At 46.3% G+C, this 16,967-nt stretch overlaps 1 protein-coding gene across 2 annotated transcripts in view; it reads left to right on the top strand.

Annotated features, from left to right (window-relative positions):
- The window catches only part of UCK2 (uridine-cytidine kinase 2), an 83,976-nt gene that overhangs the window by 52,645 nt on the left and 14,364 nt on the right, over nt 1-16,967 (top strand). For both annotated transcript variants that reach the window (XM_043877787.1, XM_043877786.1), the window contains exons 2-4: nt 7,191-7,350; nt 8,138-8,234; nt 15,765-15,907. In XM_043877787.1, the coding sequence (XP_043733722.1) occupies nt 7,191-7,350; nt 8,138-8,234; nt 15,765-15,907 (400 nt within the window). The remainder of the gene's footprint in view (nt 1-7,190; nt 7,351-8,137; nt 8,235-15,764; nt 15,908-16,967) is intronic.

The raw sequence follows: 16,967 nt of genomic DNA, 5'->3' as shown, positions 1-16,967 counted from the left end.
TGACGGAAAACTTCAAACAGTAGGGTTTAAGCAAGGTAATTTACCTCATTACTGTATTAGTTCTATGATCTGGAGCCTGTGGCTCCTTTGTTTAGCTGCTCCACTACCTTAGTTAGCATGATATTGATTTTACAAAGTGGCTGCTTGAGCTCCAGCCATCGATTCTTCTTCTAGCCAACAGGAAGGAGAGAGTCAAAAGGGAACTCTTATCCTTTAAGGAGTTCCAGAAGCTTCTGCTTCACACCTCTACTTGCCTAATTGGTCAGAACTTAGTACAATCACAAGCTGTAAGGGAAGCTGGGAAATGTAGTCATGTGCTCAGCTAAGACTCAGGGACTGAGATCTGGTTACACAACTACTTATCTCGGTTTGAGTATGTTATGTACTACAGGATGGAGTCAAGACTGATGCTAAGGAGGAACAGGGCAAGCTGTATTTTTGAAACTCCAGATCTGAAGGAAAAAGAAAAAGATACTCTGCTGGCTATCAGTTGATACATTGCCTGTGTTCATTCATCTAACCACGTTTGAGTCAGCCCATGAGGGGCCAAGGCCTGCCAAGCCCTGGGATAAAAGCTGAGTCACAACTGGTTCCTGTGCCCCAGGAGCTCTTAGTTATTATGTTATGTAGCCAGTTGGTGAGTTTCTGGTTTAGATCTCAGTTGTGTGTGTGTGTGTGTGTCTGTGTGTGTGTGTGTTGGTGATAACTACATGGGAGCTAGCAGAACCACCTTAGCAGCGAGTGGGTTCTAGGGTCATCCACGGCTCCACGGTTAGTTGGCCTTACAGATATTCCCAGGGAAGCATTGAGCGGCGCCTCCCTGTTGCTTCCGCATAGCTGGTTTGGCCAGGAATTGAGTCAGCAGGTTTGAGCTTTGTTCTGTCTCCGGGCAGATTACTGGGGCTTTGGTTTGCTCATGCTTGTGAATTAGAGCTTCTGAGCTGCATGCAGAGGAACCCCTGCCTTCAAAGGAGTGATGTAATGTCTGGGGGCATGCTGGACACCGTGTAGGTTAGTGATGTGTTTCTTACTTAATGATAGTGGCAGGGAACACTTCTGTGAAGACTTTATGAGGTGACTTATGCTCAGTCCCAGAGAGAAGGAGTTGGGTAGGGTCTTCCCGCCTGAGGAGACTAAGCATCTGGTCCTCTCGCACTCCGAGCTGCTGGCTGGTGCCTTCAGGGCAGGTATTAACTGATGTCCACAAGCCATCCTGAGGGGCTGGGAGGGAGGGATGCCGCAGGTGCCTCCACTGGAGCCGGCTTGTTTTAAGCCCCAGGCCATGTCACTGCCGGGTTTTCCTCCATCTGAGCTCTCTCTCTTGATGAAGCAGCTTACTCTGAGCAGGACAGACAGCTTGGTGGAATCCTGCACTCCTGTAAGGTTGCCTTGAGAAATACCTACCCCGTCTCCTGAGGACATACCCAGCCTGAAGCCCTCTGCGCTGCGGAGCTGTGTTGCTCTGAGCTGACCAGCTGGGGCTTCTTCCAGGTTATGTGTTGGGGTGGCTGGTGGTTCTTCTGCTCTGTTTTCCTCTTTTGGCAGTATTGGGGTTGGACAAGAGGATCTTAAGGAAGATCTTGGAAGATGCACACACACACACACACACACACACACACTAGAAATGTCACAGTAAGATGGTGTCGAGGCTATCTGAGCCCCCCTCCCCCCCACCGTGAGAATCAATTTAGAAAATCGCTGTGCTGCTTAGAGCAAAATGGGAACCAGTGAGGGCTCAACAGCCGCCCTGTTGGAAACCACTGGCTGGAAGGGTCCATGGATTCGCTGGTGACTGACCTCCTGGGGCTTCCCAAGTGAGAAGTGTCTCTGGGAAGAGAGACTGCCACGCCGGTCAACACATCTTTGCACTGGCCTAACGATGAAGTCCAGGCTTAGCGTGTTCTAGAAACTACAGTGCAGGAACGAATCTGAAAGTCATCCTGAGTTCTCCATCACCATAGTTGTTTGTGAGACTTAATCCTATAGACTTCAAAGAAGTCTAGGCCCCCAACATTACTGGCTGGATTCTTTAAACACAATCCTTAAGACTAAATACCTTGAATGTGTGTGTGTGTGTGTGTGTGTGTGTGTACTTTTTAGCTTCTTTTTGATATACAAATCACTTGACTGCCTTGAATTACATGAAATTCTGTGAAAGGTGACTTTAATAATACAGTGTGATGAAACAGTATTACATTTCTAAGTAGTTCCCTCCCTGTTCTCTGGAAGTGGAGTGAATTTATATAGAATATTGGGGGTGATGCCAAAGCTGCTTCAGCTCTAGAATAGTGAAAAGAATTGTGCCTTTGCAGTTAGAAGATCTGTAGTTAGGCTTGAGATTCAGCTCCATGACCTTTGAGCAAGTTGTTTAGCTTAATTGGAATCTCTAAGCTTCAGTTTCCTCATTAAGGTGGAAAAAAAGATAAAACAATATCTTTTGTAATAGAATTAAGTGAGATAATATCTTCAAAATGGCATAGTAGTGAAGAAATTGTAAATGATCTTCACTGATTCTTCCATTTAATCTTTTTTCTTTTTCTAAAAATAGCCTCATATTGATCTTAATTTTGTGTTCAGACAACAACCCTAAGCTGACTTGTCACTGTGTGTCCCTGCAACCCCCTCCCCCCCACTTTAAAATAGTGTGCTAAAAGTGGCAGGGACAGAATCTGTTCAGGATACACTGCACTATGTGTGAAGATACCAGGCAAAACTGAGTTTACCTCCAGCTCCATGAGTGGTGCATTTGCTGGTGAGGTTTAGCTGGAAGGAGAGTAAGTGGGCTCCAGAGTGGGGCCCCTTGGGTGAGGACCCTGGCTCCACTGCAGCTTGCCTTGGGCAAGTCACTCTGCCTCTCGTCACCTCAGTCTTCACTGAGTGGGTGAATAATAATGGCCAGCATACAAAGTTGTAATAGGAAATGGAGTGATTTAAAAATATTGAGCCCAGTGTGGGCTTCCCTGGTGGCTTAGGGGTAAAGAATCCGCCTGCCAGTGCAGGAGGCGCAAGAGACTTGGGTTCAGTCCCTGGGTCGGGAAGTTCCCCTGGAGGAGGAAATGGCAACCCACTCGTATTCTTGCCTGGGAAGTCCTGTGAACAGAGGAGCCTGGCAGGCTATAGTCCATGGGGTCACAAAGATTCCGGTATGACTGAGCATGCACCACACAACTAGCACATAGGAAAAAACTACCTCTAAAGGCACATTCTTCTTATATGAATGATTATTTTTAATTGTGATAAAACATACATATTAGGTTTGTACAAAAGTAATTGCAGTTTTGGAAGTGAATTTTAAATCATTATAACTAGGCTCAAACACATCATTATTAATGAAAATAGGAACCATTATAATCAATACATATTTGCCAACAAGAAATAAGTTTGTTTATTCCTGTAGTGTAAAAATGGAGAACTGTGCATTACAATGACGTATAACATAACCACATTTAAGAATGTATTCCAATATCAAACAGCAGAGTTCAGCAATGCAAAACCACATTTACTTTGCACCAACCTAATAGCATAAAATTTACTGTCTTAAAAATCATATTTAAGCATGTAGTTCAGTAGTGTTAAGTATATTTGCTTTGGGCCCCAATCTCCAGAACTTTTTCATCATGTAATAAACTATATCCATTATGCAACTCCCCCGAGCCCCTGGCAGTCTCCATTCTACTTTCTATGAATTTGACTCCTCTAGATACTTCATGTAAGTGGCATCATATGGTACTTGTGTTTTTGTAACTATAGTTAGTAATAAGTCTTAGCTCACCACAGCAATTATACTCTCTCCCATTTTTAGCATTCTAGAAGCTCATGATTACTTGCCTTCTTCTGAAACCCTAGTCATTAATTTTTTTCCTGTCTCAAACCCTTTCCTAAGAGAAGAAGACGCCTTGCAGCTCCATTTCATCCTTTTGAAGAGGGTGGGATTAGAGAAAAGGGAAATTAACAGTGAAGGAGACATTAAAGGAAGGGCTTAAGTATTTACTCGTTGCAGAAGTCCTCTGTAGCACGTCTTCCTTCTGATTGTGTAAAGACTGAGACCTAAGCGCCAGGAGACAGAATAATACAATGAACCTCTCCCTGATTCAGCAGTTATCTAGATATTTGGGGCCCATTTTTTAACAAAAGTTTCAGGGAGAAGAAAATACTAGAAAAATCTAGATTAACTTAGAGGCTGGTGTTTCTTTGCTTGTTCATGCAGTGGTGTTTATCTCCTGAATGATAAAGGGTTTCTTATGCCTTGTAACTTTCTTTTTTTTTTAGTACTTAAAAAACTAATTTTGTGTATTTAATTGTGTGTATTTACTTACTTGTTTTTGGCTGTGCTGGGTCTTTGTGGCCGCACAGGCTTTTCTCTGGTTGCAGCAAGTGAGGGTCCTGTCCTGTGGTGGAGCTGTGTGGTGACTTTTGTTGTGGAGCATGGGCTGTAGGGCACGCAGGCCTCACTAGTTGCGGCGTGTGGGCTCCATAGCTGTAGCTCCCAGGCTCGGGGACTTAGTTGCATGTGGGGTCTTCCTGGACCAGGGATGGAAGCCTGTGTTTTCTGCATTGGCAGGTGGATTCTTTACGACTGAGCCATCAAGGGAGCCCTGCCTGGAAACTCCTGATTCCCTTCTTTTTATTTTTTTTTTTTGGAGTACAGTTGCGTTAGCTTCAGGTATGCAGCAGAATGATTCAGTTATACTTCCGTTTTCCAGATTCTTTTCCTCTGAAGGTTTTACAAGATACTGCCTGTAGTTTCCTGTGCTATACAGTAAATCCTTATTGTTTTATCAGTTTCATATATAGTGGTGTGTGTATGTTAACCCCAAACTCCACATTTATCTCACTTCCTCCTGCTGACTTCCTTTTAAAAACTTTTCTATTTATGTTTATATTTTTGGCTATGCTGGGTCTTTGTTGCTGAGTGGGCTTTTCTCTAGTTGTGGCAAGCAGGAGCTACTCACTAGCTATGCCGCGCAGCCTTCTCATTGCAGCGGCTTCTCATGTTGCAGAGCACGGGCTGTAGGCGCGTGGGCTTCAGCAGTTGAGCATGTGAGCTCCAGAGCACAGGCTCGGTAGTTGTAGCCCTCGGGCTTCGTTGCTCTGAGGCATGTGGAATCTCCCCAGATCAGGGATCAAACCTGTCTTCTGCATTGGCAGGTGGATTCTTCACTGTTGAGTTACCAGGAGAGTCCCAGTCCTTTGGACTTTTAGAAGAAATTCTATTTACTAGTGAAAACTGCAGGCATAAATGTTCCCCACTCATAGCCTTACGATGCAAGAAGCAGATGGAAGCTAGGAAAAGGAAATTATGGACCTATACAAGTATAAAAACAAGTTTTTAACTGCATAGAACCTTTGATTCTGTTACAGCATTTTCATTTTTGAATCTAGTTTAAGTCATATGCAAGCTTTATATCTTCCTATGATTTTTTTTTTTTTTGGTGGCACATCTGTCATTCCAAAAATCCCAAGTAGTTTAAGTGTTTTATTTGTGTATTAATATGCAAAAATGTCATAAAGGTAAAATAACTTTCTAATAACTAACAGTTGAGTCAAAATATTATTCTCCTACAGATCCTTATAAAGTGTCAGTGTGTTTCACAACTTACAAAACAGGACATACTGTGCCAAATAGTTTTAATTTACATTGAGTAGTACAACAGGAATAGCGAGTTTTCCTTATGCTTAGACAAATCGAATATATTCTTCCAATGAATTGTAACTTTTAATGAAAAGTTTCCTGGTTTTTCCCTGTTAAAATCAGTTGGTAAAATAGTCTCAATTGTGACTTATAAGGCTGAGCCCAAGAAACCTCTAACTGTGCTCATTCTTTCATTGCTTGTAATCACATCAGCCAGTTCCATAAGAGGACTTCCATTACATCTTCTAGAGGTTTTGTGATGTAGACATTCTTATTTTTCAGTTAATCTTTGTAGCAAATGAGAAAGAAATCAGTTATTTGATAAATAAAATCCTTCACTATCTCATTTCTAAAAAGATCTTTATTGATGTGGGCCATTTAAAAATTCAAACATTTTTGTTTTATTTTTTAAAACTTCCGGCTGCACTAAGCCTTCGTTGCTGTGTGTGGGCTTTCTCTAGCTGTGGTGAGCATGCCTCAGTAGTTATGGCCTACGGGCAGCATGTGGGATCTTCCTGGACCAGGGATCGAACATGGTAAGAGGCAGGCAGACCAGTGGACCACCAAGGAAACCCTAAAACTCTTTATTGAATTTTTTACAATATTGCTCCTGTTTTATGTCCCCCACACCGGCCACAAGGCACATAGACTCTTAGCTCCCTGACCAGGGATCAAACCCACACTCCCTGTGTTGGAAGGCAGAATCTTAACCACTGGACTGCCAGGGAAATCCCGGCTGTCTCATTCTTTTGAGTGCACTTGTTTTTATACCTTTCCTTTTACAAAGAGTGTAAGTTCATTGGACAGAAAATAAGTCAGATATGTGTATTACAAGTATGTAGGTTCAAGTTCATTGGGAGCTGGTGTCCCTACTCTTAATTAGAATGCCCCTAAGTTGCTTCCAGTATTGGTGATGTTCACGTCTCCAGCTCCATAAGTGGGGGCATACATACACCTGTGAAAAGGCTGCCTGGTGTACTGTGCGGACCATGATGTCCGTGGCTGTAGACCAGAGCAAAAGACTGAAGTAGGATGGAAGCCAAGGTCTTAGCTGGTTGGCAGTGAGTGAGGCCGAGATTCCTCTGATATAAAGAGATGTGTAAGGGCATTCTTATAAATGCTCAGTCATTTCATGACCCAGCAGCCCTTTGGCCCATCAGCACATCTTCACTGTGCCCTTTCCCTAATTTCTGCTGTCTTTTTTGTCTAGTATCTACCTATACTAGGGTGGAAGTAAAGAAGGATAAAATAGCATCACCTTTTATTTGCGGCTTTGGGGAAGGCTTTATGAAATAGAAATAGAGATTACTGCCCTCCTCCCCATGTCATCACTGTGGATACTTCAGCATAGTAATTTGTGTTAAGGAAGGGGGGAGGAAGAGACTTCTGGGCCCCCTGAATTCCTTCTCAGCAGACATATCCTCCCTTCCCCTAACCCATCACCCATGGTGGTAGCCTTTGCGTTCTTCCTTCCAAAGGCCCTTGCTCAGGGCACACACAGTCAGCTCGGTGACTGGACCTCATCTGTGGTCTGTGGTGTCCTCTTCTCTCCTTACAGTCTTCCGTTTGTGCTAAGATTGTGCAGCTTCTGGGACAGAATGAGGTGGACTATCGTCAGAAGCAGGTGGTTATCCTGAGCCAGGATAGCTTCTACCGTGTCCTCACGTCAGAGCAGAAGGCCAAAGCCCTGAAGGGCCAGTTCAATTTTGATCACCCAGGTGAGTTGGGGCATTGGAAGGGCGTATGTGGGGGTGTTGATTGAAGAAGTTGCTTAGCCTCTCTGAGTCTGTTTCCTAGCCATTGAATGGAGGACTCTTAGGTACCTTGCAGGCTTATAGGAAAGAAGGGCTTCCACAGTGGCGTCTGTAATGCTTGGCTCCTTACATACTGATCGATCTGTGTCTGAACAAGGGTGACTCTTGGAGAAACCCATGACTCAGGGCGGGACAGACGCAGGCCAGAGCAGCTGGTTCTCCTGCCTCCTCTGGTCCACAGCAGCCTGTGTCACGCCCTGCCGCCACCACCTGGCACATGGCTGCACACAGCGTGTGCGTTAAACTCACCCAAAGGCAGAAAGGGAGATTGCGGGCCCAGTGATTTTTGCCCTTACAGCCCCAGGGCAGCACACGGCCTCTTTAACTGGTTTAGGGTTCTTTCAGTTGCGGGAGTCAAAACTGCTCTAGTGCCTGCTGCCATTACCTAGTCGTGAGGTTATCTATGATACTCTGGGTTTAGAGAGAGGCAAGAGATGCAGGCCAGGGATGGGACACTAAGGCAAAAGAAAAGAATCCACTTCCAGTTCTCAGAACTCACACATTTTGGTTTGAAATGTAGAGTTTGCATCCTGCTTTGGGTTGAAATTAGACTTTTTGGGAGAGAGGGGGTGCTTATCTAGGGTGTGATACATATATGGGTAGAACACAGGCTTGGAGGGATGCCTGTTCATCATTATAGGAGAAATCATTTTACCATTAGCAAGCATCTTAACAGTTTGATTTCCTTCAGATGCCTTTGACAATGAACTCATCTTCAAGACACTCAAAGAAATCACGGAAGGGAAAACGGTCCAGATTCCTGTGTACGACTTTGTCTCCCATTCCCGGTAAGTGAGCTGTTCCGGGCTGGGGATTGCTGCCTGCTGCTCCTCAGAAGTGCCAGTCTCCTGCCCCCTGCCCGCCGCCTGGTGCCCACTATTGCCTGCCTGTGGTGGGGCAGTGACGTCAGGGTGTCCACAGATACACAGGTCAGGAATTCGTCCGGGTGCTTCCTGACCAGTCCGATCATGATCATCCTGTTTTGTTACTCTGAAGGATGGATTTGCGATTTTGAGCCCAGGTGAGGGGCTGCAAATTCACCCTTATCCACATGCCCAAGATGTTGTTCCTTGAATAAAAAGCAAGGGGGCAGGGTGGAGGAACAGGAAGAAGAACAAGGAAGCTGTTATTTCTGCTCCCTGGTTTACTTCAGGTTGGGCTGCGTGGAAAGCTGTGAGAGGCCTGAAGCCTCCAGGACTAGACCCTCTAGGGAGCTTCTCAATCAGGTCAGATTTGTCCTTCCATTTGTCAGTTTTCATGCTTCTATTTGAAGCTGAAGCTCCAATAATTTGGCCATATGATCCAACGAGCTGACTCATTGGAAAAGACTCTTGTCTGATGCTGTTCCGGAAAGATTGAGGGCAGGAGAGAGGGCGACGGGATGAGATGGTTGGATGGCATCACCGACTCAATGGACATGGGTTTGAGCAAGCTCTGGGAGATAGTGAAGGGCAGGGAAGCCTGGCGTGCTGCAGTCCGTGGGGCTGCCAAGAGTTGGACACAACTGAGCGTCTGAGCAATGGCAGTAATGCTCCCGATCAATAGAGGAGCGGGCTGACTTCCATCGCAGCCCTCTCCCCTCTGAGCGGTGGAAAGCAGCTTCTGGAGGACTTCCCTCCTGTGGCCTAGCTACTTCAGAGCTGCCCAGGGCACTCTGCTCCCTGTGGGGCCTCGCAGGCACATCTGACATTCCCAAGCGGTATGTTCGACCACGTGTAGCTCCTTCATATCCTGGGCTTAGTAATGGCTCAGTAAGTGTTGTTTTTAGCTCTGGGCTGGTTTTGAGTTTCTCCCTCCCACTTTTCATTTTCCTTCCTAGTTCCTTTATCTTGTTCTCTCTTGAGTTGATTTTTTTTTTTTCTTAAATGGGAAATTAGATCTCGTGCAACTGTTACTACCACATATTTCTATGATTCAAAACTTGATCTTGTTTAATTAATTTACTTTTTAATCGAAGGATCATTGTTTTACAGAATTCTGTTGTTTTCTGTCATCAATGTGGATTAACATGAATCAGCCATAGGTCCCCTCCCTCTTGAACCTCCTCCCCATCCCACCCCTGCAGGCTGATACAGACCCCGGTTTGAGTTCCCCGAGACACACAGCACATTCCCCTTGGCTCTCTGTTTTACATACGGTGATGTAAGTTTCCGTGTTACTGTCTCCATACATCTCGCCCCCTCCTCCCCTCTCCCCAGGTCCATAAGTCTATTCTCTGTGTCTTTTTCTCCATTTAAAAGCCTGATCCTTATCTCTCTGTGTGTTCCTTTAGGACACATCTCAGCTTTTAATGCAGTTTAGCTCACACGTTCTGTGCTGCTCTCTGGAACTTTCTCAGAACTTGAGGGTGTGGCAGAGGTTTGGGTGGAGGAGGAGAAAAGAGATGGCACATTGGGATGGAAAGCCCGGCTGCTTTGGTTCTCACCTTCATACCTCTCTGGTTTCTATGGAAGCACTTCCTATTATGAACTCAGTTCTCCTGACATTCAAAGAACAAGATAGCCCTCCTGGATCTGCCTCTACAGACTGTGCGGGAATAAAGGGATGTTTAGATAGGAATTGGAACTAACATAAATAATGCGGGGCTGGGAGAGTGAAGACTGGGAGGCTGCAGGTGAAGAATCAGAGAAATCAGTTCCCACTGATGGCAGACTGGGCCCCTGGAAGAGAAACTATGTTCATGGTAAGGCCACGAATCTGCTGCATCTGGGCCCACAGCCTTTTTTTCCCCTGGCTATAGCTGTACCGTGTCTTAGTCGCAGTATGTGGGATCTAGTTCCCTAACCAAGGATTCAGGGGGGCATTCAGAGTGTGGAGTCTGAGCCACTGGACCACCAGGGAAGTCCCACAGCCTTTCTGTGGAGTGTCCACAGTTGCCTTGTCTAGCTGTCATGATCTCCTAAAAACTTTAGATTTTTGTTTCACTTTCATCTTCTAAGCTTTCCTTTGGCAAAGTAGCTGGGACCATTTAGGGAAAGAGATTCTGGAAACTGTAGTTTCTAGCCTTAGCAGAGATTGGTGGTGATGTCAGGTTGACAAGAGACAGTCAAGCCCACCCCGCCTTTTCAGGTCTAGGGCGGGGTGCTGCTACAGAATAAAAATGCAGCCTGACAACTGAGGCACAGGCCTGTGGAGGGATGTAAAGGAGGAAGGAGGCTGGAGTAGTTAGCGCAGGCACCTGTATAGGAAATGATACTTAAGCTGTGCGTTGAAAAGCATAACAAGTTATGGAAAGGGATCTCCAAGGTGGTGGGTAGGGAGGCATTTCAGGGGCAAGCTTGGTGGGAGACTGCAGTGGGTTGGGTAGTGAGGGAAGGGGGCTGGTGAGTGGGGAGAGTGGCAGGAGGTGGAGGAGGCTGGGAGGTAGCTAGGCCTCAGATCAGGAAGGGCACAGACCTTAGAGCCTGGGCACAAACGTGTTGGCAGCAGGGAGCCAAAGATGGTGTTATGTAGGAGTGGAGAGGTCATTCCGGTGGCGGGAAAAGAGGATGCACAAGGCTGTGTATGATGCCCTTGGAGTGGCCCCGGAGAGACACCGATAAGGGCCCGATGGAAGGGAGTGGAGTGAGCGGAGCTGGGCGGAGTTGGGGCCTGACCAGTGTAGTCAGGTTGGCAGGAGGTGAGGATGAATATCTTCTTGGCATGAGCTCCATCAAGTTCATGTATTAACAAAAAACCCCACAGGGTTGCACATCCAGACGTGTTTTACTTTTTTTCCTCCTAATTCTGCTCTTTAGTTTAAAATCCTGTTCTTTATTGGCCCAGAGTCCAACTCTTCTGTGAGGCTTTGTGACCATCTAAGACCCCAAATCAGTCCTGGGTGTTCATTGGAAGGACTGATGCTGAAGCTGAAACTCCAGTACTTTGGCCACCTCATGCGATGAGTTGACTCAATGGAAAAGACCCTGATGCTAGGAGGGATTGGGGGCAGGAGGAGAAGGGGACGACAGAGGATGAGATGGCTGGATGGCATCACCGACTCAATGGGCATGAGTTTGAGTAAACTCCGGGAGTTGGTGATGGACAGGGAGGCCTGGCGTGCTGCGATTCATGGGGTCGCAAAGAGTCGGACATGACTGAGCAACTGAACTGAACCGAACTGAACTGAAGACCCAAACAGTTCCCCCAGCTCTCAAGGGCCACTTGCAAGGGACCCAGCCATTCAGGGTTAACTGATCCCGTTCCACCCTTGGGTTTTTTGTGGTGACTACAAACGAATGTTGGGTGAAAACTGAGAAGTCACCTATTCTCTGTAAATACCTGTCTCTGATCTCCCCTTCTTTATTGTAAGGAATAATTCTCAAGTGAGAAAGGTGTGCTGGGTCGTCCCAAACGCTCTAATACTCCAGGTTTCTTCTGTGAACCTCACAGCCCGTCTCTAAACTCCTGAACAGAACATCGCACCATACGTGGCTTCTGGCACATCTTGGGCTAGTAGTTGCTCAGTAAATGTTGCTTTTAGCTCTAAACCGTTTCAAAATTGTCTCGCACCTAGAGCTTCGTGTAGATTAGGGAAGTGATTGATTCCAGCTTCCGGGGGCACCACCCATGGGGCAGGCAGTTCTGTTCTCCTTACTGTCCCAGGACTGAAGAGGCATGACCAAATTGCAACAGTCAGCAGTCTTCTTAGTCTTTATCAGTTAGGCGAGCTCTCAGCACAGACAGTGTCATTGTAAGCACAGCGCCGTCTGTGTGTCTTCCAGACGGAACCCTAGAAATCCCAGGAAACACATGTTTTCTTTGTTTCCCAGCAGAGCCTTTCCGCCCTCGTCTTGGCCCAGGGCAGCTGTCTAGAGTGACTCGTTATTTCGCCCACTTGTTGATCTCTTTTTCTATCCATCTTGCTTCCAAATTCTGCCCAGTTTGCTTCCTTATCCTGAACCACAGTGGGCACCGTTTTCCAGTACCTGACATTATCCCAGAAACTGATATGTCTCAACCCTGGCTGCAGACATAGCTGGGGAAGCCTTTTTTTTGTGACAACCTTGGTGGACCTAGAGGGTATTATGCCAAGTGAAATCAGTCAGCCAAAGACAGATACTGTATGATTTTATATATTTTTAGACTCTAAAACAGAGAAGGCAATGGCACCCCACTCCAGGACCTTGCCTGGAAAACCCCACAGACGGAGGAGCCTGGTGGACTGCAGTTCATGGGGTCGTGAAGAGTCGGACGCGACTGGTGACTTCACTTTCACTTTTCACTTTCCTGCATTGGAGAAGGAAATGGCAACCCACTCCAGTGTTCTTGCCTGGAGAATCCCAGGGACGGGGGAGTCTGGTGGGCTGATGTCTATGGGGTCCAGAGAGTCGGACATGACTGAAGCAACTTAGCAGCAGCAGACTCTAAAAACAAAACAAATGAACAAACAAGAAAACAGAGACAATGGTCATAGGTACAGAGAACGAACTGGTAGCTGCCAGAAGTGAAGGGGGTAGGGAAGAAGAAATAGTCAGGGAGGTTAAGAGGTACAAATTTTCAGCTACAAATAAATGAATCACAGGTATGAAGTGTACAGTGTGGGGAACTTACTCAATAATAATGTCTTTGTGTGGTGACAGGTGATAACTAGACTTACATGGTAATGATTTTGGAATGTATAGAAATATCAAATCACTGTGTTGTGTGCCGGCAGCTGACATAGTGTTGTAGGTCGATTATACTGCAGAAAAACAAACCAACTAACTAATAGGAAAAGAGATCAGATTGTTGCTACTGCCACAGGGGGTTGGGGAATGGGGAGATAGGGTTTGTGGAGGAGGGAGAATTAGATGAAGATAATCAAAAGGTACATGCTTCAGCTTGTAAAGATAAATAAGAACTAGGAATGTAATCTACAATACAATATAGGTAACACTGCTGTATGTTCTGTGTGAAAGTAGTTAAGAGTAAATCCTAAGAGTTCTCGTCACAAAATTTTTTTTCTATTTCTTTGATATTTATTTTGTATGAGATGATGGATGTTCACTAACCCCATTATAGTTATCATTTCATAATGTAAGTCAAATCATTTTGTGTATACCTTAAACTTATACAGTGCTTTATATCTTAATAAAATCTGGAGAAGCAAATGTAAAATTTTTAAAAAGTAATGTATAAGTATGAAAAAAGAAATTACTTCTAGAAATGGGAAATACAATGGCAAAATTTTCAAACTCAGTAAATGTATTAGCAGCAAAGTGGAAAAAAAACTCAATTCAGACAATAGAGGATTGATGTGAAGAAATCATCCGTTAATGCATTAATGCCTTAATGGATGAAGAAAGAAAAAGAGAGGAAAAAAAACAAAAAAGATTAAGAGATGTGGCCGGTAGTTCAGACCTGAAAAATATTTAATCAGAAGGAAAGAGAAGAGAATAAACGCAATATCTGAAGAGATAATAGCTTAATTTTTCCCCAGAACTAATGAAATCAAATCCTTAGATTTCATGCCCTACAATCCCAAACGGGAGAGATAAAAAACAAATGTACAAATGAGTTCTACTTTTGGAATTGGTTAATTCCAAATTAATTGTGGCCTGACAGTTAATTTTTGTGCCTGCTGCAGTTGTATTTCAAAGTTTTGTACAAAGTCGTGTGTATACTTAAACCACATATTTTTGTTAATTGTGTTAGACTTTCCATTTCCTTCTTATCTGTCAGTTTCTAAAATAAAGAAGTTAGAAGTCTCTCCAATACGAATGTGGATGCAGTTTGTCTTGGTATTTTTATCTGCTCAATATACTGCAAACCTCTCCTGTTAAGTAAATAAAGTTTCATGACTTTAAAAAAAAAGAAAGGAAGAAATACCTGGGGAGCTTTTAAAAAGTACTGATACCCTAGCTACACCCTAGACTAATGAAATCAGAGCCCCAGGGGAGTAGGGTCCAGGAGTAAGTATTTGTAAAAGCTCCCCAGATGATTCTTTGTGCATCAGGAGTTACACCACTGTTCCAGAGTCTCCTGACTGCTCTAACCTGGCCCTTTTTTGCCGTCTTTTATGCTCCATGTTCTCTGCTCCAACCATGCTGCCTTAGAGTTTAGACCCGAGCCCAAGGGACTGAGCCAATAAAGAATCAAAGCATGTTTATGGGAAGGAAGTTCCTCCTTAGCGGGCAGCTGCTGTTGACTTCCCTATGTTTGCACAAATAAAGCCTATCATCTTAGGGAGCTTTTGAAATGAATGTTTGGTTTTCTTCACGAATGTCTGCTGCTCTGCCAGTCAGGGCCAGTGGTGACCCTTGCAGCGGTGTCCTTACTTCCCTTCCAGTGAATTCTGAAGTGAGGTGCAGTGTGGTTCTAGGACAGAAGCAGAGATGAAAGAGTGCAGTGAAAGTCGCGGCAGGGCAGAGGGAGGCCCGTCAGGCCCCCACTTGTCTCCACTGCCCCGGCTTTTGAAGAGTCACGTTTACCTTAGGGTCTCTCTGCCTCGGGCTTCCCAGCCCCTGGGTGGGTGGGTGACGTGATGTGTGTCTCTGCTTTGCTGAGGAAGAGCCAAACCAGGCAGGTCTGGGGCTGTTTCCTCCTTCCACAGAGATCCTTCCCGCCCCAGTCTCTTATCTAAAGCTTTCTTTCTTTCTTTTTTTTTTTTAAATTAATTAATTAATTAATTTATTTTTTCAGTGGGTTTTGTCATACATTGATATGAATCAGCCATAGAGTTACACTTATTCCCCATCCCGATCCCCCCTCCCACCTCCCTCTCCACCCGGTTCCTCTGGGTCTTCCCAGTGCACCAGGCCCGAGCACTTGTCTCATGCATCCCACCTGGGCTGGTGATCTGTTTCACCATAGATAGTATACATGCTGTTCTTTCGAAACATCCCACCCTCACCTTCTCCCACAGAGCTTTCTTATCCCTACCTTTCCCTCTGCCCCTTCTCTCTTCCTCCCAGTTGCCTCAGCACTGGGGGAGGGGATGGGCTTCTTGGGAGAAAACGGAGTTTCTGTTTTTGAAAGTTCAGAGTGTGAAGTTCCATACATGCCAGGACTCAGAGCGTTCCTAGGGATGCCTCGGGGTGGGGGGCAGGGAAGTGCTCACATCTCCTTTTGTCTGTCTTTATTCTTCATTTAACAGCAGGTTTTTTTTCTTCCAAGGAGAGGGACGTAGGCCCTCTATTTCTGCTTTACGGTGAAAGCCCCAAAGAGCTGGTTACAGGAGACCTTTGCCCCAGCCGTACTGGCTCTCATTCTTAGGTCTTCCATAGTGGTCCAAGGGCTCTGTGAGGCTCTGCTTAAACCCTTTTGGCCCCCTTTCGGTCCAGGGGATGGAACTCCAGACTCCCTCTCCCCTGCTGCTCCCACCTGGCCCAGCCCATCTTCTGCCCTCTGCTTTGCAGGAAGGAGGAGACGGTTACTGTCTACCCCGCAGACGTGGTGCTCTTTGAAGGGATCCTGGCCTTCTACTCCCAGGAGGTGCGAGACCTGTTCCAGATGAAGCTTTTTGTGGACACAGATGCGGACACCCGGCTCTCCCGCAGAGGTGCGTTCCAGAAGCCGCCGACGGCCCAGGTCGCCTGCAACAGGCCCCTGCCCTCCCCGAGTCTGGGGCCCGGGCTTCCCCCCGGGTGGGCTCGTGTCCCTGGGGCCCAGCCCGGGCCAGTCACTCTTGCCGCAGGGATGTCCTGCTGCCCAAACACTTGGTGACATTTGAGAAGGGGTTAGCTTCACTCAGTATTTTGTTAAAGGTTCGTGAGGTCACAGACATGAAATAAGAAGTTTACCTTATGGTTTTGCTGGGGAGAAGTTTGGCTCAGTGCTCGGTTCCCTGTGATTTCCACATAGGTGGCCCAATCAAGATGGGGACTCACTGAGGCACATCTGCGGGCAGGAGCACCCTCTGCTGGCAGCTCTGGGCAGCTGGTCCCATCTGCCCATTCCCCTTGCCCTTTGCTGTCCAGAAAGTTCTGCGAAGCTTTGGTCACTCTGTCCAGCCAGCCTGGGAGCACGGTTGGTTGTCTCCTCTGAATACCTTGCTTCAGCATGTGCGGAAGACGCTGATATGCTAGTTGGCAGGAAGCGGAGCCCGTGGATTCAGCCCCGGGGCCCAGAGCAGAGAGCAGGCTTCATGGGAGGAGCAGGGTCAGGACGTGGATATGCTGGGCTGATGGCGTAGGCAGCCCGAGAAGGCTGCGAACATAGACACTGTGGCCGGTTAGCACTGGATGACGGGGAGGGCTGTCGTCTGCGGGTGGCATCTTGGGGCATGAACCATTGAGGAGAGATGGGGAACCCAGCAGAGTTGGAGCCGACAGGACACAGCCTAGGCAGCGGGGTGGACGTGACTGAGGAGAGGAATGAAGGGTGACTGAAGTTTTAGTCCCATCATGTGAAGGCGGGGCGACACAGGATACTCCAGGCTTAGCCCTTAGTCACAGAGCAAGTCAGTAGCAGATTCAGATTTCGTAAGCCCCAACCCAGAGCCTTCCAACCTCAAAGTGTGTGAAGTTTTCCCTTTTCCAGTTCCTGAAACAAATTTGTTGTTTATCCAATTTAGTGTGCTCATCACAAGAACTGTAAATGGAAATGGCAGAATCTAGAGA

This window comes from Cervus elaphus, chromosome 20, assembly GCF_910594005.1.
Source record: "Cervus elaphus chromosome 20, mCerEla1.1, whole genome shotgun sequence".
Classification (NCBI taxonomy): domain Eukaryota; kingdom Metazoa; phylum Chordata; class Mammalia; order Artiodactyla; family Cervidae; genus Cervus; species Cervus elaphus.
Note: the sequence above shows the minus strand (reverse complement) of the source record. Positions and strands in the feature narration are given on the sequence as shown.